Source organism: Oryzias latipes, chromosome 7 (assembly GCF_053564925.1).
Source record: "Oryzias latipes strain Hd-rR chromosome 7, Olatipes_Hd-rR_3.1".
In the NCBI taxonomy this organism is placed as follows: Eukaryota; Metazoa; Chordata; class Actinopteri; order Beloniformes; family Adrianichthyidae; genus Oryzias; species Oryzias latipes.
This window is the reverse complement of record NC_136243.1, coordinates 29,070,619-29,092,456: the sequence shown is the minus strand read 5'-3', so window position 1 is coordinate 29,092,456 and position 21,838 is coordinate 29,070,619. Positions and strand designations below refer to the sequence as shown.

The window sequence follows — 21,838 nt, the reverse complement described above, 5'->3', positions numbered from 1 at the left end:
ACCTGCATTTACTTTCAAATATCAACATAAACCAAAACACAGACACTCGTAATGGTAAAAGTAGACTCAGTTTACTATTTTGAAAAAGTTTGCAAAACAGAAGGACATAAAAAATGAGCACATTTTACCGTTTCTTACTTATATTCACTTCTCACAAAGTTTACAGTAAATATTTTAAAATCCTGTTTCATCTAAGGGGACTATTAAGTTCCAACAGCACTAGAATACAATAGAATAAAATAAACAAACAACAAAAAGAACATTAGTACAAGCATTACATATATGTAAGAAAAACAACAATAAATACTACAATGAGGTTAAATGTGTTGGGAAGTTAAGTAGATACATTTTAAAAAAGTAACTGTTTTCAACAGAAGAATTAAAGTGAAGTCAGATGCCTTTAAAGGAAAATAAATATTTGCTCTGAAAGTTGGAAACATTTTAACTTCAATTCCAACAATTACACAGTAGTAGTGGAAAGGTACATGTTATAAAAAAGTTCACTTCCTTTGAAGCAGTTAATTAAACTTTATGGGCAGAAATTATATTTAATTAAATTAATATTTATGATGTATAAATGTACTGTTTATTTATCTTGAACAATAATTTATACTGCCAACATTAGCATAAGTATGTATGTTTATGCATGTACATACGCATATGTTTATATGTATAGGTATATAGACTACATGTGTGTATGTATAATACAGTACATATGTTTTGGGGTTGTTGTTTTTTTTCCCAACTACCAAGTAATCACACTCCTCAGCCTCCCTGGGAAAGTCTATGCCAGGGTACTGGAGGGGAGAGTTTGTCCAATAGTCGAACCTCAGATCAGGAACAACAGTGCGGTTTCCGCCCTGGTCGTGGAACAGCGGACCAGCTCTACACCCTCTTTAGGGTGCTGGAGGGTTCCATGGGAGTTCGCTCATCCGGTCCATATGTGTTTCATGGATTTGGAGAAGGCGTTTGACCGCGTCCCCCGTGGTATCCTTTGGAGGGTGCTCTGGGAGTATGGGGTCTGGGGAGCCTTACTGAGGACTGCCAGGTCACCGGGCAACTCGGATAGACTGTTGCCCCCGCGACCCGGTCCCATATATGCGCAAAAAGATGGATGGAGGATGATTTTTTTAATGAATTTTTGTTTATCTAGTTTATCATTCCCTGGGGGAGCCAGTTTAGCTCGTGCTGGTTTGCGGTGCCTTCCGTCCGTGAAACCCGGGTTCGACTCCGGGCTGCTCCCTGTTCCCTTCTCTACCTCTGCCGGTTCCAAGCCCGGTTTGAGAAGGTTGCGTCAGGAAGGGCATCCGGCGTAAAACATTGCCAAATTTACCATGCGACTCGTTCGCTGTGGCGACCCCTGATGGGAGAAGCCGAAAGTGGAAGAAGATCATTCCCTGAAATAACATTTTCTGTTGACTGTATCTGAATTTTTTTTTAAAGTTCTAGTTTTTGAGATTATTCTAATAATGATAATAATAATACAGATGGAATAATTTGACTAGGTTGAATAGCAAGAATCAATTTGTCAATCCCAGTGAATCTTAAACAGGAGACCCTTCAGGTGTAAGCAGGTAGTTTTTCTTGGAATTGCTTGGCCATTTCCCTCTATGACTTTCAACAGCTTGTCTTAACTTCGTTGTCCTGTTTTCACTGTAGTAAACTCTCTGTCTGAACTGCAAATATGAGAGCTTCTCTCTGTCACTTGTTTGGCTATGAATCTTCTTGCAAAGTTTGTTTAAATCTTTCATCAAGCAAAACGTTGTGCATGTGCTCAGTTCCAGAGGTAATTCATGGGACCTCTTCTTCTTATTCAGCTGCAACACCCAAAATTTGGACAGGTGACTGGCATTTTTTGCTTGGCTAGCCACCATGTTAAGAATCAGAGGATAAAGATCATGTGCTGCAGCTGGGATGGGCATTTCAGGAAGGTTGTTTTGGGGGTTAGAGAAGCAGAGCTCGGAGGAGGTCTGAGAAAACAGAGAAAAAGTTATTTACAATACAGGAACAATACAAATAAAAATAGGGGTACATCTAAAAAAATTGTCTGCAGCTGTTCTCAGCTGCTTTACACTTGACTGCTAACTACCACAGTGAATTCTAAAAGACCTGCTTAACTTAAGTCAGTAGACCATCCATCAATTTTCTAAACTCACTAATAATCCCTTTTGGGGTCACATGGTTGCTGAAGCCAATTCCAGCTGCTTTTGGGTAAAGGGCCACACAGAGACATAACTAGCACACAGACTGAGGGACAATTTTAGATTCGCCAATCAACCTTTGAAGCATGTTTCAGGACTGTGGGAGGAAGCCAGAGTGCCCAGAGAAAACACACCAGTGCAAGAGGAGAAAATGTAAACTACACACAGAAAAATCCCAGTCGGGATTCAAACCAGGCAACTCTTGCTCTGAAATGAGAGGACTAACCACTACACCACAAAGCGGCAATTTCATCTCTGCAAAAATCATAAAAGGAAATTGTTTGGTTTCTCTCATCTTCCTCTTGCCAACAACTCCTATATCAGTTGAGTTTGCCGGCTAATAAAGCACAGTAACACCTTTGGTATATTTGACAGTGAGGGTGGGTTTCAAGACTTGCTAGAGCATGATCATTTTCCCTCCTCCAAAGAGGGGAACAAGAGTAATAGTTTAAGAACCACTATGCTAGAGAGTAAATGTCAGCCTCTCCATAGAGCTTTTTAGCAGGGGGCAGCATGAAATGTTGTAGAGCAGGGGTGTCAAACATACGGCCAGCAGGCCGTATCAGGCCCGCCAGGTGGTTTAGTCCGGCCCGCAGATCAAAAAGATGTTTAAAAAAGAAAGCACGTTTCTAGTCCATTCCTGTGGCGAGTTATATGATTTTGTAAAGAAACAACCAAAATGCACAATTCCGCCACTGGGGGGAGCAAAGGAAAAGCAAAACAGATGAAACAGCAAATATCTGCATGTCCCAAAAGGTAAACCTAACAGCTGTGTCTGGGTAAGATGTAGTTTGGTTCCTCTTGAGCCACACCACTGTTACATTGCTATAAGAATGATCAGTAGTGACACAATAATGAACAAAATGCTGTCAGAAAGATTAAAAAAAAAGGTTAAAGCGAAGTGCTGAGATTTCCAGGAAAAATGGACAAGGTTTTATTTGTTCATGGAGCTGAATTCAAAACCTGTGTGATTGGTATTTCATCAACAGGTCACAGTGCTCAAAGAATATAAAATTCAGCACCACTGAGACTCACCATAAAAAAAGTTTCACCGTTTGCAGTTAAGAAAAGAGAAGATTTATCAACTATTAGCTGGACTGATAAAATAAATGTCTGCATTTACTGCAGCCGTGACGTCAGTGATGGAGCAGCGACAGCTACCTTATTGCAGACAAGTTGGAGCAAACATTCAAACCATTTTCTGATGGTGAACTTGTGAAAAAATGCTGAAGGCTGGAGAAGTCTTGTTCCCAAATAATAATAATAATAATAATAATACATTTTATTTAAAAGCGCCTTTCAAAACACCCAAGGTCACTGTACAAAGTTAGAGGTAAAACACAATAAAATCACAAGTTAAAAACAATAAATAAATTGGATTCATTAGTAAAATCAGCTAACAGAAAATGAGAAACTGTGTTCCGGAAATGCAAGCTTAAACAGATAGGTTTTGAGTCTGGATTTAAAGATCAGAAAGGAGTCAGTTACGGAGGTCTGGGGGGAGAGAGTTCCAGAGTTGGGGAGCACAGCGACTGAAGGCACGGCTCCCCATGGTGACCATACGGGCCGGAGGGACAGAGAGCTGAAGGGAGGAAGAAGACCGAAGAGAGCGAGAGGGAGTGTTAACATGGAGGAGATTAGAGAGATAGGAGGGAGCCAGGCTATGGAGGGCTTTAAAAGTGTAGAGAAGGAGCTTGAACTTAATCCTAAAGGCTACTGGAAGCCAGTGCAGTTGCTGGAGAACGGGAGTAATGTGATGGAAGGAGGGGGTTCTGGTGATTATGCGGGCAGCTGAATTCAGTTGACCTTTGCCAACATGAGTCTGTCAAAGATTACAATTACAGATCCAACATCTCTGAGGAGACGTGGGCGCCAAATGAAGGAATCCAGTCATTTATTGTATTTCCAGTCACTATTGATGAAAGCACCAACATCACGGACATGTACAGCTGTGCATATTTATTAGAGGTGTTAAAGAGATCGTCACAGCGGACACAGCAACAGCTGATGACAGTCAGCTCTCTAGTTACTGTGTTGGACAATGTCGGAGTGAACTGGTCACGTGACGTCAGTCTGGTCACGGATGGCGCCCTTTAAAGGTCAGGGAGAAGGCAGGTGCTATCACAAAATTCAGGCAGCAAACCAGGAAAAGACTCTTGGACATTTCATAGTATTTTGCACACTTGAATGACAGTAAATGTGTTGCTGCACAGGATCTTAATCCTGATATTGATGGCGGGGTGAAGTTTCAGGAGAGAAACAAGGTTAACTCCGATTCTTATGTTCACAAATGTTTGCAAGTTTAACTTAGTTTAATTTTTCATTGTGTTGCACATTTACATTCTAGGCAGGTGTTTCATTTTTTTCTGTAGCCTCTCTTGAATTTATCATTGGGATTGGTTCAGTGTCAGATGTAAAATATTCAGTCTGTGTAAAATTGAGTAGACCTTTTTTAAGTGAAATTAATTTTATTTAAGATATATCGGCCTCTGTGAATGAATGTGTAATAATAAATGATTAGGCTACCATGTTGGTTGAGGCATTTTTTCCAATAAAGTTAATTAACCAAAACAAAGCTGCTTTATTTTGCTATTATGTTACTGGTCCGGCCCACTTGAGATCAGACGGGTTGAATGTGGCCCCCGAGGCAAAATTAGTTTGACACCCCTGTTGTAGTTTGCTTGTAGGCGGCTGCATTGACTGCAAACTTTCAAAACACAAATGAAAAACACCAGTGCCCGGAGTCCTCACTGACCGGGGTCTTCAAGCAATGTGGATTTTGAACCTCTCCCCTCTCTCTCTCTCTCGACTCTGTGAGCTTGATTTCCAAATAAAAAGAAAAACTTTACTTTCATCTGAAAAGAGGACTTTGGCTCATTGAGAAACAGTCCAATTGTTTTCCTCCTTAACCCATGTCCGGATAAGCTTCTTGTGTGTTTTGCTTGACAATCCTCTCAGGGATGCTTTTATCTCTGTTGCTGGTTGACCTTTTACTTTTTCCTTCCACTAAATTTTCTGCTATCATACAACTTCACTTTGTGAACAGTCAGCTTGTTTAGCAGTGACCTTTTGAGGCTCGCTCTCCTTTTGAAGTGTGTTGATGACGGTTTTGTAGACGTCTGTCAAGTTGACAGGATTTCCTGGCCTACTAACTCAAATTGAGGTCATTGAAACTGTGTTTTGATTCCTTAGCTGATTATGGTGTGACTGTGACACTATGACTTTTCAACATGGACCTTCTTCATCATAGAGAGATACATTAAGATAAAAAATATGCAATCTATGTGTAGCGATTTAGTTTCACTTTTTAAACAGACAAAACATACAAGTTTTTGAGAGGGTCAAAACAGCATGATATAAGCCCTTTAACACGTTTTAAGGTTAATATGGTTCAACTTTGAAAGCAGAAAAAAAACTTACATTCTTTGCCTGTGGAGAGACGATGAGCACACAGTCTGCAGCCCTAACCTGCTCGGCCAGCCAGCGCATCGGCCCCTGCTCTGCGATCTTTTCCTGCTGCCAGAGATCGATTGCCACTTTGCAGCCACCATGGCAGTGCAGAAACTCTGCCAACTCAACTATGACAAGCTGAAAGGCTGAATTTTCAGCTGGGTAAACTATAAGAACTGGTACTGGAGCCATGGGAGGTGGAAGGAGTATTTTTAAACCAAATCCTGTAGCAATTTTAGGACCACAAATGTGACCTGTGGAGGATAGAAACGACAGGGAGAAAAGGTTTGCCATTTTGATCCTTAACCGGCAAAGCAAAACTAGTTCTACATTTTACACAAGAAAGCCCAATTTCAAAAAAATTAGTACAATTTCAATAAAATATCAAATTAAAGGAGTGAAGCTTGTCCCTGAAAACAATAAACAAAACCATGCAGAGCTAGGATTATTATCAATGTGACACAATTTTGCAGTAAACTAGTTAAAGAGTATTGTCATTTTGGAAACAGTGAATTCGTCTTATTCCTACGAAATGTGGATTCAGAAGATCCTTACGGATTACAAAGCAGAAACTCAGGGCCACCAATGCTGCCAGTACTCCAAGAAAGACAATCAAGATGTTTGTTCTTTTTGGCTCTAAAAAGACAACACAATTGCATTAATCTATACTGACTGTACCGATAGGAAAAAAACTCAAACATTTTTTCAGATTGTAGTGTCTTACCTGGCTCTGTTGACTCAGTTGAGGGTGCAGATACAACAGCTGAAGAAAAGAAAATGCTAAAGTAACAGGCCTCATCTAATTTTGTGTTTTTAAATTAAAATGTAAAGAAGTTTTCTCTTAAAAATGGTTTATTATTTTCATTTTTACTTTAATCTTCAAACTCAAAGAACCCATGTTTTCGCACTGAATTTAATGGAAAAATTGTCAATCAGATTTGTAGTAGACTGTTTGTCAGTGCTTCGGTTTAAATATCTTTTGAACCAACTACATGAAATGTTCATGCATGCGTGGGTTTTCCCCAAAAGTCTCTTACTGGAAAAACGTTATTAATCCTTTTCAAGTTTCAAACATCTGAAGGAGTTAGGATAGTTTAAGCAGCAAGTTCAATCTTGTTTGGAAAAAAACAACAAAATATTAAGGAGTTTGTTCACCTGTTGTTACTAAGGGGGTTGTTCTGTCAGTTCCTACGGGAAAAAAAAAAGATTTAAACATTAAAGGTCTGTTGAATTTTAACAATTGCACGTTATTTTGTGTCATTGGCTCATTTGTGCCACAGTGTTAGACATCAGAAACTAAAGGCTTTCGTCTCTGTGAGTTTTGTAAAGTCATGGGAGTCGCCTTTTGCTTCCCACTGTTTTGTGTCTAGTTATTCTTGCTGGTCATTATTGGGGTCAAGGTGTTTATGGTGTTTTCATATACCTATATATTTTGTTTTTTTTCCCATAAACGGGTTGAACATTCATCCAGCAAGGCCTCTCTCTTTGGCTTGTCATGTTGCTCCTGTGAACAGCTGTTGAAGTAGCTTTAGCATAGTGGGCATAGAAGACAAAGAGTCTCTATGAAATAGTTCTGAAGCTTTATGATGATCCAAAATAAACTGCATAATCTTCTTTCTCTTTCGGTTTTTCCCATCAGGGGTTGCCACAGCGAACAAGTCGCATGGTAAACTTGGCAATGTTTTACGCCGGATACCCTTCCTGACGCAACCTTCTCAAAGCAACTGGGCTTGGGACCGGCACAGAGGTAGAGAAGTGAACAGGGAGCAGCCCGGATTCGAACCCTGGTTTCACGGACGGAAGGCCCCGCAAACCAGCACAAGCTAAACCGGCTCCCCCAAAATAAACTGCATAATAAATGAAAAAATACAGATTTCAAGTAAGATATTAAATAGCAAAAGAAAAAGTGTTTTGTAATGTAGAAGACAGATAGCAACCAATTGTCATTATTAATTAATCAAAACATAATGTAATTTGAACCTTTATTTGGAAATTTAATTTCTTAAACCTGCATCACTGTTTAGCTGTGGTGGAGCGGTCCCCACCTGTGATGCTGCATTTGGCTGGTTATGGGGCTGTTCACAGAGAGGGAGATTCCAATTATTAGCGTTTCCAACATCTTGTTTTTGGGATCAGGCTATTTCTCATTGTCTTTCCCCATCAGTTAGGGGGGTGGGAGGTGTGAAGGAGGTGTGAAAGAAGCGGGGGGTTGTGTAGGTCTGGGGAGGGGGGCCCTATTTTAAATTTTTTTTTTTTCTGATTGTTTATTTTTATTTTTTCATGCTTGTTTTTATATAATCTATTTTGTTTTGTTTTAATGTAAAGCACTTTGTGTTATACTTTTATATGAAAAGTGCTTTATAAAGAAAGTTTGATTTGATTTAAAGGAGAATTAAATTAGACCATTTCAATTTTTACTGGCAAAAACCTTTTCATTTCAAAGATTTGAACTTGTATTGTTTTAGCTAATAAGAGAGAACTAATTGGAGACAAATAAGACTTTGGGAAATTCAAATTGCAAAAACATTAACCCTCAAATACAAAAGGGGGACTAATCTTGATAAAAATCTATTGTCATTCTTCACTTTTTATTTTCTCCTGTTCCTTTTGGGCATGACATGTACCAAATCGTTACATTTCAAATTGTAGAAGAAAATGCTTTTTAGACAACAGAAACATATCAATAAATTGAAAAAACAAAATGTTGTTCTTACTTTTTGAGACCCAAACTGATACTGTCTCGTAGAGGCCGTGTCCCAAAAGAGGTAAAGGAAGATTGTAAACTGTAATGGTTTCCAACCCGGGGTTTACATTTGATAAATAATAAAACCATATCTAAAAGAGGAAAAGATAGCAGTTTTTTGCAATGGATGTCAAAATTAGATATATGTATTTAAAATGACCTAGATAAATATATTCAATGATTCTTGTTTAAAAACGTTTGCTCATACCTGCTCCAATCCAGTGAGGTTTGTTTTGGCAATTGAAGGAACATAACTGCAGATGACATCTCCTGAAGGAGATTCAATGACTGTGCTTTGTAATTTCTCTATGCTCGCTAAAAAGACAAAGAAACAAATGTAAAGCACTTACAGAGCTGTATATAGGTGTAAAGAAGTGTCAGCGACGAAACATGTCGGTACATGAAACATACATACACTGACCAAAAATATAAACGCAACACTTTTGTTATTGCTCCCATTTTTTTTGGTATGAACTCAAAGATGTGAAACATTTTCCACATACACAAAATAACCAGTTCTCTGAAATATTGTTCACAAATCTGTCTAAATCTGTGATAGCACTTCTCCTTTGCCAAGACAATCCATCCCCAGGTGTGCCATATCAAGATGCTGATTAGACAGCATGATCGCACAGGTGTGCCTTAAACTGGCCACAAGAAAAGGCACTCTGAAATCTTCAGGTTTGTTTATATTTCATTTATATTTTTGGTCAGTGTAAATGCATGCATACATGCATGCATGCATGCATACATACGTCCTCTATTGAAAACTACAGGGGAGTTCATATGTAAACTAAAATGTGCAAACAATGTTGACATTAACATCAAAACTCTCTTACCATCAATGTTTATGGCCCAGCTTATGTTAAGCACGTAATGATCTTGGTTTTCTACCTGAGTTACTCTCAGGGCTGCCACTTTGGACGCGGCCTCTTCAGATCTTGGTTCATGAAACTCTTAAAATGAAAAGCAAGGATGGGTTTTGTTATGCCATCTTCTTCTTCCACTTTCGGCTTCTCCCATCAGGGGTCGCCACAGCGAACAAGTCGCATGGTAAACTTGGCAATGTTTTACGCCGGATGCCCTTCCTGACGCAACCTTCTCAAACCGGGCTTGGAACCGGCACAGGGGCAGAGAAAGAAACAAGGAGCAGCCCGGAGTCGAACCCTGGTTTCACGGACGGAAGGCGCCGCAAACCAGCACGAGCTAAACCGGCCATGTTGCTCATATTTTCTTTTACTTGAATCTGACCCTCTTATTATCCTCAGATATTACTAGCACATTTTACCCTTGGGGTCAATTTGACCCCAGGGATATTTGCCTTCAGAAAATGATTTACATATAATTATTAACCAAGTTTTTGTGTCAGGCACATTGTTTATTTGTTGAATACATAAATAACCCCTTGACAATGAAACAGATCAGTGAGTTGACCTGTTTTCTAGCGCTAGCATCAGGCCAAACTTTTAAATTAAAATTAAAATATCTTGAAAAGTTTTCATACCAATATTCTCAAATTTAATGACAACAATGATGACCACAAGAGTAAGAACCCTATTGGCTTTGGTGATGATATGACGTTTGCTGTAGCGCCACCATCAGGTCAAACTTTCAGTTTTAGAGTTAGTGGATCTTGACTATCTTTCATCCAAATCTTTTCTAATTTGGGGTGCACATTCATGACTCACAGAATGAAGCATATTGACTGGTGTTGGTGACTCGCCTTTACTCTTATAAACATATTTATTTACTTATTTGTAACATATTTGTGGTCGGTTACTATAAAGTCTCACTCACCCCTCTTTTGTTATCCGGGCTTGGGACCGGCAGGTGTGAGTACAGTAGGTCACACAGACACACACAAACCTTCATGCCCATGGTGCGTGAAAATTCTCATGAGAATACCGTTTCCCCCCTCCCTAATGTCACGTTAGCACCCAAAATGAAAAATTATGGTTCCTCTACTTACTTCAACAACAAGGTAGACGTGCTTCTAAGAGTGTGTTCTAACTGACATACTACTGTCAGCCACGACAAAGTCATTATTCCTCTTCATATAACCATCAATTGAAAATATTTTATATGAATGGTAAAAAAAAGCATATACTTATATAGCGCTTTCTACCTTCCTTGAAGGCCCAAAGCACTTAACAGTCAAACCCATTCACACACTGGTGGCGGTTCCGCTGCCAAACACTGGCACCAACCTTCCACCAGAGGCAAGGTGGGGTTCAGTGTCTTGCCCAAGGACGCTTCGACACATGGGCAGGCAAGGCGGGAATCAAACCCATGATCTTCCGATCGGAGGTCGACCGCTCCACTACTGCACCATGGCCACCATTACAATGATCATTTCAGAGGGGAGGCATGTGTAGTTGGAAAGACTTGGATGTGATCATCTCACAAGACTACATTGGCTTCATAAGTCATGTTGTTTCCCACATCCCCACGCCACGAGAAGTATCAAAGTTCTCTTGGCAATAGTTGTTTCCCACATCCCCTGTTATGTATCAATTCAAAAGTATCAAGTCTGCACCTGCAGGTGTGGGCATGTTAGGTCACACACACAAACAGACAAGTTTTACACAGCTAGAACAGCCTGGGGTCAAATTGACACCAAAGGAACACCAATGCATGCAATATGTGTAACACATTGAAATAAATATCATCATGATAATGTTATACTTAATCAGTTGTCCCCATCAAATTAGGAAAAGTCATGAAATATAAAGTAAAAACAAAAAAGTCAATTTTTATCTTTTTAATGACAAACATTGAATTGAGGTCAAGGATAATAGGAGGGTTAAACCAATAGAGTGAAAAGCAGCTTTTGTGTTAATGACTGAAACACTACTTTTTTTGAGAAATAAAACATTTAGAAAAGACTGAGCAACCTAGCTGATTATTGAGAATACATTATGCACTCCGTTGGCCAAATAAATCTTGGCAGAAAGAACTCCAGCTCAGGTTTATGGACTAATTAGTAAAGTGCCTCTAGGGAATCAAAAGCTTGAATCGCTTTAGATGAAAGGAAACCTGTTTTTTTGGAAAATAACAAGACCAGAAAGACCAGTGGCAGTTGGATCGAAACAGACGGAAGTAGGGGTTCCTTTGATTGCTGGGTTAACGGAAAATGTTTTAACTCAAACGACTTAACGAAAAAAGTTTCAGTTAATAAGAACAAGGAAATATAAAGACAACTGACGGTCTTCAGCGGAAAAAGTTTAAGTTGATGGGGAATATCTTGATCTAAACCAGTGTTTTTTAACCTTTTTTGAGCCACGGCACACTTTAACCTTGACAAAAATCCTGCGGCACACCAGCATCCAAAAATTTAAAAAAAAGGAGGAAATCATAGTCTGTATTGATCTACAGCCCCTCCGCAATCTCACATGCATGTTTGTGATAATTGTGGCAGAAAAAGCTGGAAGTTGCAGCTTTTTTTCTAAAAGATTTAATAAAAGTTAAATTAAAGATTTCCAAAACTGATGACGTGTGATTAAGCCTCCAAGAATGATTGGTGGAGACAGTTAAAGGGGCGGGACTTTACTGCGATTTAGCTGCAGCTACATCGAAGTACCGTCATTCTTATCTTGCAAAAGGAGGACCTACTAAATATTGATGGCATATTTCTGTTGGGGTGCCCAAATATAAGCCCCTCCCTATTTTTGTTTACATAATTATTGCACAGTCTCTTTAAATCCAATAAACTTTATTTCAATTCTCAAATATTACTGTGTTCATCTGCTATATGATATATTTAACTGAAATTGATGATCCAACCTATGATTTATGAAGAAAAATCTTGAAAATTATCAGGGGTGCCCAAACTTTCTCATACCACTGTATTTGAAAAAAAGATATTAAAATCGAAGTGTGTGATTCTCTTAAAATTTCCTCAACTATATTATAAGCTAGCCTATTTCAAACCTTTTTCTTTTACAGTTTGTTAAAAAAATGATTCAATTTTACATACAGTTGTTTTTCTACAGTGCATAATTGATTGTTAAAGCTGCTTATTTAAATCTGTGTTAATATTTATGTCATGGGGCATTAAAAATGTCGGTAAAGAAAATAATTTATTTTTAAATGTTTAATATAGATATTTTTTTATTTTTTACTAACAACGAGAGATAACACAACACAAGAAGAGTAAAATACAATAACGGTCATTAATAAAAGTGCATTTAATTTATTATTTTTTAACATAAAAAACTTAAAATAGTTTTCCCACAGTAATCCTGTTAGGTTGACATGTAAAAATACATTTATAGCCAAACTACTAACTTTTTGTCACTTAAACATTTTACAGACAGTTAAATAACAAATATGGATCTAGGTAGGGGGGAAAAAATAAATATTAAAAATCTGTCTTACCGTCATATTGATCACATTTCACACTCTGCAATGAAATACATAATTATTAAGGGTTTATATCTCTGTTAGTTTGAACAGAAGAGAAGCTTAACGGTGGAATGGATAACTTACTATATTATTTTGAGCAGATGTCTCCAGAACTGCTGCGAGTGCGAAGCAGAGAAAAAACAACACCAAACACATCCTCCTTACAATCTGGGAAACTTCAAAAAGATAGACGAAATTGTGAAGAACGCATATAAATGTAAGTAGTTACAACCACTTGGCTCTTTAGAAACCGTACTTTCTGTGCAGGAAGACGTCTTTACTGAGAGGAGTGCTGGAAACTCTTCACAACGGACTACAGAGTCAGTGAACACACCGCTTGAAGCCACGCCCACAGGCTCTGATTTTCGCTTGGGTTCGAGGAAACCGCTTCTCTGCGATCCCAGGAGGTAGGTTTGCGTGTTACGGCTGCAAAGCTTCACAACTAGCAGCACTTTCATTTGCAAACTAATCCCTAAAGAAGCGCGTTTGCATGTGTCTCTTCTTCCTGCATAATTATTTTAAGTTGGCTGAACGAGAAGTTCCCTCACGATTTTGGACATCAATCAATCGTGATCACAAAAATAGCGGTTTTTACAAAAGTAAACAGACGCAACAGGAACTTTTGCACATTAGAAAAAAAGTTTTTTTTAGGGGCATTTATGGGTATTTATGTGCGTTAAAAGGGCTCATAAAATGTGCATAATCTTGACCGTTTCCACGGCAAATGTCACGAGTGGAAAGTAATGGTTAACTTGAAACGCAAAGAGTCATAAACGGCGGAATGTGAGAGTCAGCCAAAGCGCTTTTTCACCAGCAGCTGTGCGTTTTCTTCAGCGGGCCCGCTCACTTTCTGACTTTATTCGGAGTTAAAACTTTGTTTTACAAGAGAAGCCACCGACCTTTGTCAAATATCAAATAAAAACAACCACCATACAGACTTTTTGATGTTAAATTAACGTTTTCTGTTAGGTTATAATACTTATCTAAGGCAAATCCTTCTGCATATAATCGTATTTGCAAGTTTTGAACATACTTAAAACTAAGATGTGACATATATTTGCATGCTTTATGTCCACATGCATGTTAAACTTATAAAACAGTAAACATCCTTAATTCTGTTTTCCCACCTGTTTGTTCTGACTGTCGCTTTAAGACAATTGATTGAACAGAACAATGCTTCCTTTCATGATCTGTGTTTATCACTGCAGCTGTTGCATAAGATCTGCAGGCGTTTGATGCAGTCTCAGTCTTTACAACAGCTGCTCTTGAGGTTAAGTAAAATGTCAAATGCAGACTTTTTCTGTTGGGTTTTGCTTTTTTCCCTGCCCATAATACACCCACTGTACTTTTGGTTGAAGTAGAAATTTAAAAAGTAGCAAAAACATTCAGTTTTTGAAAATTAGAAAACAAGAGGTTAATAACTCATTTTTAAATACAAGCCATTGTAATAATCTGCACATTTTAAAATATATGAAGAATTAAAGTATGAAACTTTGCTGTGGGTGCAGTTCAAACAAGAAAGAAAACATGATGAGAGCAGACTCTCTGGCCAGAGGTCTACAAAATAATGATAACCATAAATTCTGGAAGGAGGTCAATGCTATGAATAACCGTAAAACTTCATTGCCATCCAACATTGAAGGTGTATGTGGTGCTGATAACATTGCTGATTTATGGCGTATGCATTATTCTGACCTGCTCAATTCGGTAAAAAGTCATGCAGTTTCTATTGACAACGTGGATCTTACTGACACTATGGTTATTCGTGCAAGTGAGATTCAAGATGCAATTTCAAAGATAAAAGAAGGCAAAGCATATGGTCTAGATGACATCACAGTCGAGCATTTAAAATATTCAAGTTTTAAATTACTGCCCCTGTTGGCCATGTGTTTCACTGGCTTTTTAACCCATGGAGTCTTGCCTGATTCAATTCTCTCAGTTGTATTGATTCCCGTCATCAAAGACAAGACTGCCAGTTTAAATAGTCTGTTGAATTACAGACCGATTGCCCTTTCCAGCAACAGTTCTTTTTACAGATACAAGAGCTCGAGTTCACTGTTGCTTGGCAAGAGTAAGGCCTTATTGAAAAATACATAAATAAATAAACAAGCTCAAGCGCACACACTGTACTTTAACTGTGATTCTTCACAAAACCACAATCGGAACTCCAGGTGAGTCGTACCTGCCAATCAATTTCTACCATTAGTCACTGCCAATACTTCAGACTTGCTGATGTAAGTTTCTGCCTCCAGATTATCATCATCATCTGTGTTTTGTTTCTAGAGTAAGTATGATGCTTTCTCTGGCCACAGTAGCTCCAGCAGGAGCTCGAAGATTTTCTGGGATTGCTTTGGGGAGAACTTTGAGGAGTGGAAGATGGTTCCTTACCTGTTCGCCCAAACATCACCTCATCCCCATCAGACATGAAGAGAGGTTTTCTGGCTCTCCCTTCAAGCATTATAGATGCTTCTCTGCCTCGGCCCCCGACCGGAATCAAAGAACGCCATCCTTCAGCTATGTGGTTGTTGGGGCGGGGTCAGCAGGCTGTGTCCTTGCCAACCGCCTCACAGAAGACGCCCACGAGTCTGTGTTGCTCCTTGAAGCCGGGCCCAAAGATCTGTGGCTGGGGAGCTTAAGACTTTCATGGAAGATCCACATGCCAGCCGCTCTGACGTACAACCTCTGTGATGACAAGTAATTCATTTTTCATCCTTCCTAGGAAAAACTAGTCTCCAACAAGTCATGTAGACATGACCCCAATGTAGAGGCTCATTCGGTATTTGGATCCTGTGCTGTGTTGCAGGTATAACTGGTACTACCATACTTTACCTCAGGCCCACATGAACAACAGGGCGTTGTATTGGCCGAGGGGGCGTGTGTGGGGAGGGTCCTCCTCTCTGAACGCCATGGTTTACATTCGTGGACACGCTGAGGACTACAACCGCTGGCACAGGGAAGGTGCAGCGGGCTGGGATTACCAGCACTGTTTGCCTTACTTTAGGAAAGCTCAGTGCCATGAGCTTGGAGAAAACAGGTACAAAATTCTTTTTTTAAACGCATTTTTAATTTGGTTTTCATTCAGCATGAATGACTCATAAGTAACTGCTCTGTTTGGAGGTTATGTGATCTGTCAAAAGCAGTTTCCCTAAGTCAACCAATCGAATGCACTTTTTCCACAAAGCAATTTTTACCAAAAATGTTCAACAAAATGATGTACATTCAAAAACAAAAAAAGACATTAAAACCACAGACACAAAACCAAAAGAAAACAGATTTAAACTTGCATCACAATGCACTGTTTGCTTTCTTTTGGATTTAAAAGGCTTTCAGTGCCCAAATATCCAATGAAAAAGGTGAACCAGCAATAGAAAAAGCCTGCTCAGCTAAATGTTTGCACTAGAACTTTCTGAAAAAAATTGTTTTGAGCAATATATTTTATTACCATTACCGGGCTGCAGGAGGAAAAACAAAAAGGGCCTACATTTTGGGTTTTTTTCTAATCGGATTTTGAAGAAAGTTTTATTTTGGAAGACGACTGGATTCTTTCCACTACATCCAACTCATTCTTGACACATGTCAACTCGCTCGATCACATGTCATAAATCTGTCCGCCACTTTCTTAAAGCGGCTGCACCATACGCTAAATCGCAACCCCGAGCTAGCAAAGTTGACAAACAACAAACACATTTGGAAAGTTTATTTTTTCTTGGAGAAAAGAACCAGTGAGAAAACCGATTTTTTTTAATGCCTTTGACTTAAAAAATAAAAAAAAGCTGCATTGAACAAAAAAAACAGGCGTCTTTACCCCGAATATGGATTTATGAGGATGATGCTATGTGGATTCACATTTATAATTGTTTTTAGAAAAATAACAGTTTCAGTGACCTTTTTTTCTTCTTCTATAATTATATGCCACACTGTAAAAGTTGGCTGAGGCGGAAGACTGCTTTATCACATTTTAAAGGTTCTTGCACTAAACCTTGTCTACTAATGAGGTTTAAGGCAGCTGCAAAGAATGAAGATAAACTTTACACACAAATGTTGGGAGAGATTGGGAACTAGAAAAAAAATCTGATGCCCATTTTAGCCGTTTCATGAAATATTGTCCGACATTAAACAGGCCTGAAGATGGTTGGGGACCTTCGATTTAGAGGAGATTGTGATGTTTTATAAACTCTGCAATACATTTGATGACTGGAACAATCAAGTCGCTATCAGACTCAGTTTGACAGGAAGCTTTAGGTTTTAACTTACACCAAATCATTTCCTTCTGAGCTACATTTCTCCTAAGCAAATACTGCCAAGTTTATACATTTATTCTGTGAGTAACCCACACTCCCCCCACAAAAAATAAGTAGATAACGTGTTTTTACCCTGTAGATGTGTGGACTTTAAATTAATCAAAAAAAGACCAATAATTAAATTTACATAGTTCAGTCAGTGAGAAATCAGGCTTTTTCCATTAATCTTTGAGGGAAGAGTACATTTATTCAAATTTAGAACATTTACGAAAACATTCATGTAGTTATGGCTGGTAAGGGATAGAAGACCACTACTTTTATCTTGAGTGTAGTGATAAAACATCTGGTAAAATGATCTCTTTTATTTGAGTTTTGGAATAAAAAAAAATCTAGAACCACACAACAATTTAGAACTATCCCTTTATTTGTTTTTCATCATCTTCTTAAGTTTGGTCTCTAAAGTGAATCAAGCGTTGTACTCAGGAGAGCTCGAGTGTCAAGATTAAAGTTGATAAGCATATCTAACTGCCAACAACAGTACCTATATATGAGAGAACAGGAAACTGATTAGAAGCGATTTTTATTTTATTTTACTGCACTGTTTTCTGAGAATCACCTCCTGGAAATCTTTGTAACTTTTTTTAAGCCTTAGGAACCAGCAGCACATGAGATATCAAGCTGGTTTTGAGTGCATTTAAAAACAGTCCTATAAATGTCGTATAAACATTTGAAGGTTTTAAATGTAACAGTAACACCAGAAACATGTGAGTTTTGGGTTTCTCTTCTTGTTCTGAAGTTGAGTCATGGCATCTGTACTTAAAATATTTTTCCTTGAAATGTTTCACCGCTCATTCAAGTGGCTTTATCTGGGACATTTCTTGTTTTACAGGTACAGAGGCGGCAGGGGACCTCTTCATGTGTCTAGAGGAAAGACCAACCATCCCCTTCACAAAGCTTTTATTGAGGCGGGACGGCAGGCCGGATACCCGTTCACCGATGACATGAACGGTTACCAGCAGGAAGGCCTGGGGTGGATGGACATGACCATTTATAAAGGTTAAAGGGACATTTACGTACTGTTACGACCCCGGGGTGTGGGAGGGAAAAGGGAATCAGCAATACAACAGATCTGTATTAACTGATTTATTCGGAGCAGTAAGCTACAACTGGTTCCGTCACACAGATATCCTCCCACATGGGATCACAACGTGATGTAGACACAGTTGACAATAATCAAAGAACACATGCCCGTAAAAAGAGGCATTCAGACATAGCAAGGATAAGTAGAAATCATTCTAAGGTGTCAAAAACCGAAACGAAACACAAATAAGTGCACAGAACACAAATGGCGAGCTGAAGAGTCAGCCGCCCTGGTGCTTGGGCCACGTCAGCTTATGTGTCCGTGCCTCCAGCGCAGAGGGGCGGGGCCGACGCTGTAGATGGAGTGACAGGCCAACCAGGACGACGAGGCAATGACGTCCAACCTAGAAGAAAGGAGATGGGCCGATCGCCCCCCCAGATACCACCGCGTTCAATTAACATAACTAATAACCCAAAACAAGAAGAAAGCTCATCCACCCCAAAAGACTCGGCACGTAACACCCTCCCCCTTAAGATCTGGACGCCGGGTTACCCGGTGACCTCATACCCTAGACAAAGCGTCAGCTAGTACATTGTCAGACCCCTTCTTGTGACGAATTTCCAGGTTAAAATCCTGGATCACAAGTGCCCACCGCATAAGACGTTGATTGTGGTTGTACATACTTGACAGAAACGTGAGTGGGTTATGATCAGTATAAACCAGAACAGGAACAGCACTCGACCCGAGGTAAACCTCAAAGTGTTGCAGAGCCATCAACAGGGCTAAAGTCTCTTTCTCAATGGTGGAATAGTTGATCTGGTGCTTCGCAAATTTACGCGAGAAATAGCAAACGGGGTGGTCAATTCCCTCAGAATCCTCCTGTAAGAGTACCGCACCAGCAGCCACACCACTTGCATCCACCTCCAATTTAAACGATTTTGAAAAATTCGGGGCAGCTAGTACTGGGGCATGGGTGAGGAGGGTTTTTAAAGAATCAAAGGCGTGTTGGCATTCTGGGGTCCAGGTGAAGGCCGTAGATGGACTGAGAAGATGCGTCAGAGGATAAACAACTGCGGAAAAGTTACGACAGAAGGCACGATAATATCCTGCCATTCCTAGAAAGCGGCGAAGTGCTTTGCGAGTAGAAGGGGGAGGAAACTCGACTATAGCAGATATTTTCGCGTCTACCGGCCGCACCTGTCCCTGACCAACTTCTCTCCCTAAATAAATAACCGTAGCTTTGCCAAAGTCACACTTAGCCAAGTTTAGAGTAAGTGAAGCTTTGGCCAGCCGTGCAAATACCTCACCGAGCACTTGTACATGTTCTTCCCAAGAGGAGGTGTGGATTATGAGATCATCTAAATATGCGTTGCAATTTTTCAAATCAAATAACAGAGTGTTAATTAGCCTTTGGAAGGTTGCCGGAGCATTACACATACCAAAGGCCATGACTTTATACTGAAGGAAATGATCAGGTGTGACGAAGGCAGAGATATCCGAGGCACGAGGTGTAAGGGGAACTTGCCAGTATCCTTTTAACAGATCCAGTTTTGTGACATATTTGGCAGTACCCAAATTGTCCACACAATCCTCCATACGCGGTAAAGGGTAAGAATCGGGAATAGTGACCTTATTTACTTTACGAAAATCGGTTACGAACCGGCGCGAGCCATCCGGCTTCACCTCCAGGAGACAAGGAGAACTCCAGGGGCTGGAACTAGGTACTGCTAACCCATTTTGGAGGAGGTAGTCTGTTTCAGTCTTCATAATCTCACGCTTGGTGACGTTTAAGCGGTAGGGATTCTGTTTTATTGGCCGGGCTGCTCCTACATCTATGTCATGTTCAATGACCGTAGTCCGAGTTGGCACATCCTGAAATAAGCAGGAGTAGCGATCGAATAAAGAGACCACATCTCGTTGTTGGTCAGGGGATAAATGGGGCAAAAGAGTCGGCAGTCTGGTTAATAACTCAGAGTTAGATAATCGGGCGCCGAGATGAGCTGAAGGAGGGACGCGGAGCCCATCATCCTTAAGAATGGTACCTTCGGTTGTAATAGGGATGCAACAGCGCTCCACCGGAATGTCTTTGCACGGCTCAGCCTCGGCACCTCTGGGAAAATACTTCTTCAGCATATTTATGTGACACACACGATGTTTTCGACGTCGTTCCGGAGTGGCTACAACATAATCAGTCTCACTCAGCCGCTCAGTAACAGCGTAGGGACCACTGTAGTGAGCGGAAAAGGTCGCTCCCGGAGAGGGAAGCAAGACCAGTACTTGTTCGCCAGCATGAAACTGCCGAGGCTCCGCTGACCGATCATAATTCGCTTTCATGGTTGATTGAGCAGCAGACAAAGATTTCCGTGCCAACTCATTGGCTCGGTGAAGACGTTCACGAAAGCAGCTAACAAAATCCAATACGTTTTCAGGGGAAGGCGGTGCTAAAAAACGGTCCTTTAAAGACTTAAGGGGCCCACGGGGTGTGTGACCGAACACTAATTCCGCCGGACTAAACCCGAGGGATTCCTGATTAGCTTCACGGGCTGCAAATAACAGGAACGGGATGCCTTCATCCCAATCATTCTCCGTCTGAAGACAATATTTCCGCAACATGGACTTTAACGTCTGATGCCACCGTTCCAGAGCACCCTTAGACTCAGGATGGTAGGCGCTAGACACAACGTGTTGGATGTTTAGCGTTCGAAGGACCTGTTGGAAAATTTTAGACAAAAAATTTGTTCCCTGATCTGACTGGATTACACGGGGCATGCCAAAAATGGGAAAAAACTTTGTTAATGACTTCACGATGGCACGGGTAGTTATGGTACGTAGCGGCACTGCTTCTGGGAAACGAGTGGCGGCACACATGATGGTGAGTAAATATTGATTCCCATGTTTGGTCCGAGGCAAAGGGCCGACACAGTCAACTATAACCCGTTCAAAAGGCTCCCCTACCATGGGAATCGGACGTAATGGAGCGGGGGGGATCTTTTGATTTGGTTTTCCAGTTAGTTGACAAATATGACAATGGCGACAATAGTTTGCTACATCGGCTTTAATGCCTGGCCAAAAAAAATGCTGCAAAATGCGCCGGTAGGTTTTTCGAACCCCAAGATGGCCCGACCACACACTTTCGTGGGCCATGGCTAAAATGGAGGGTCTATAAATAGCAGGAATTACCACTTGAAGAACCTGATCACTGCTAGAAACTACTGAAGGCCACCTGCGCAACAGCAGATCATCCTCCATGAGATAAACCCCCTCCCCTTTTACCTGAGTAGCATCCATCGCCCTAGAAAAATATTGTCTTAGGGTCGGGTCGGCCTTTTGCTCCGCACCAAGACGGGCACGATCCACAGGCAGAGGCACCTCCTCTACTGCGGACGCTCCAGACTCCGGAGTTTCAGCGGCTTCCTGAGTGTCAGCCTTCCTGTCGGGGTCATCTGCGAAAGCTGACATTAAGATGGAGTCAGACAGGTTAATATCCTCACCCTTACGGGCCTGGGCACGGGTAATAACACAACTGGGAAAGATACTAGAAGGCTGTGTGACGTCAGTGGGGGGGGGCCCGTTGGCCACCTCCAGGGTAGGAGTCACCTTTCCTCCCGCGATGTCATTACCCATTAGAAACGTGACTCCTCCCACTGGAAGCTCCGGGCATACAGCCACAGGGAAAACCCCGCTGATTAATTCAGATTGCACATGTACTTTGTGTACT

General features: G+C 40.5%; 3 protein-coding genes across 4 annotated transcripts in view; 1 reads left to right on the top strand and 2 right to left on the bottom strand.

Annotated features, from left to right (window-relative positions):
• Window positions 1-49: 49 nt before the first annotated feature.
• On the bottom strand, window positions 50-13,256 carry il17rb (interleukin 17 receptor B). Its single transcript, XM_011476851.4, has 11 exons — window positions 13,055-13,256; window positions 12,883-12,974; window positions 12,772-12,796; window positions 9,234-9,350; window positions 8,603-8,709; window positions 8,366-8,486; window positions 6,807-6,839; window positions 6,376-6,414; window positions 6,207-6,287; window positions 5,622-5,905; window positions 50-1,970 (listed from the first exon to the last, which is right to left on the bottom strand). The coding sequence occupies exons 1-11, from the start codon at window positions 13,254-13,256 to the stop codon at window positions 1,545-1,547; spliced, it is 1,527 nt and encodes a 508-aa protein (XP_011475153.2). The 3' UTR covers window positions 50-1,544.
• Window positions 13,071-21,838, top strand: part of chdh (choline dehydrogenase) — a 21,455-nt gene continuing 12,687 nt past the window's right edge. Inside the window, exons 1-5 of one of the 2 annotated variants that reach the window (XM_078949548.1) lie at window positions 13,144-13,205; window positions 14,835-14,969; window positions 15,082-15,492; window positions 15,602-15,832; window positions 17,929-18,095. In XM_078949548.1, the coding sequence (XP_078805674.1) occupies window positions 15,089-15,492; window positions 15,602-15,832; window positions 17,929-18,095 (802 nt within the window). In that variant the 5' untranslated portion in view covers window positions 13,144-13,205; window positions 14,835-14,969; window positions 15,082-15,088. Of the gene's footprint in view, window positions 13,206-14,834; window positions 14,970-15,081; window positions 15,493-15,601; window positions 15,833-17,928; window positions 18,096-21,838 lie in introns of both variants that reach the window. The other variant, XM_004070331.5, reaches the window with a different exon arrangement.
• LOC144993824 (uncharacterized) overlaps window positions 18,168-21,838 on the bottom strand; it is a 5,311-nt gene continuing 1,640 nt past the window's right edge. Inside the window, exons 2-3 of the mRNA XM_078949550.1 lie at window positions 21,394-21,572; window positions 18,168-18,523 (exon numbers count right to left, since the gene is read on the bottom strand). Of these exons, the coding sequence (XP_078805676.1) occupies window positions 18,401-18,523; window positions 21,394-21,572 (302 nt within the window). The 3' untranslated portion in view covers window positions 18,168-18,400. The remainder of the gene's footprint in view (window positions 18,524-21,393; window positions 21,573-21,838) is intronic.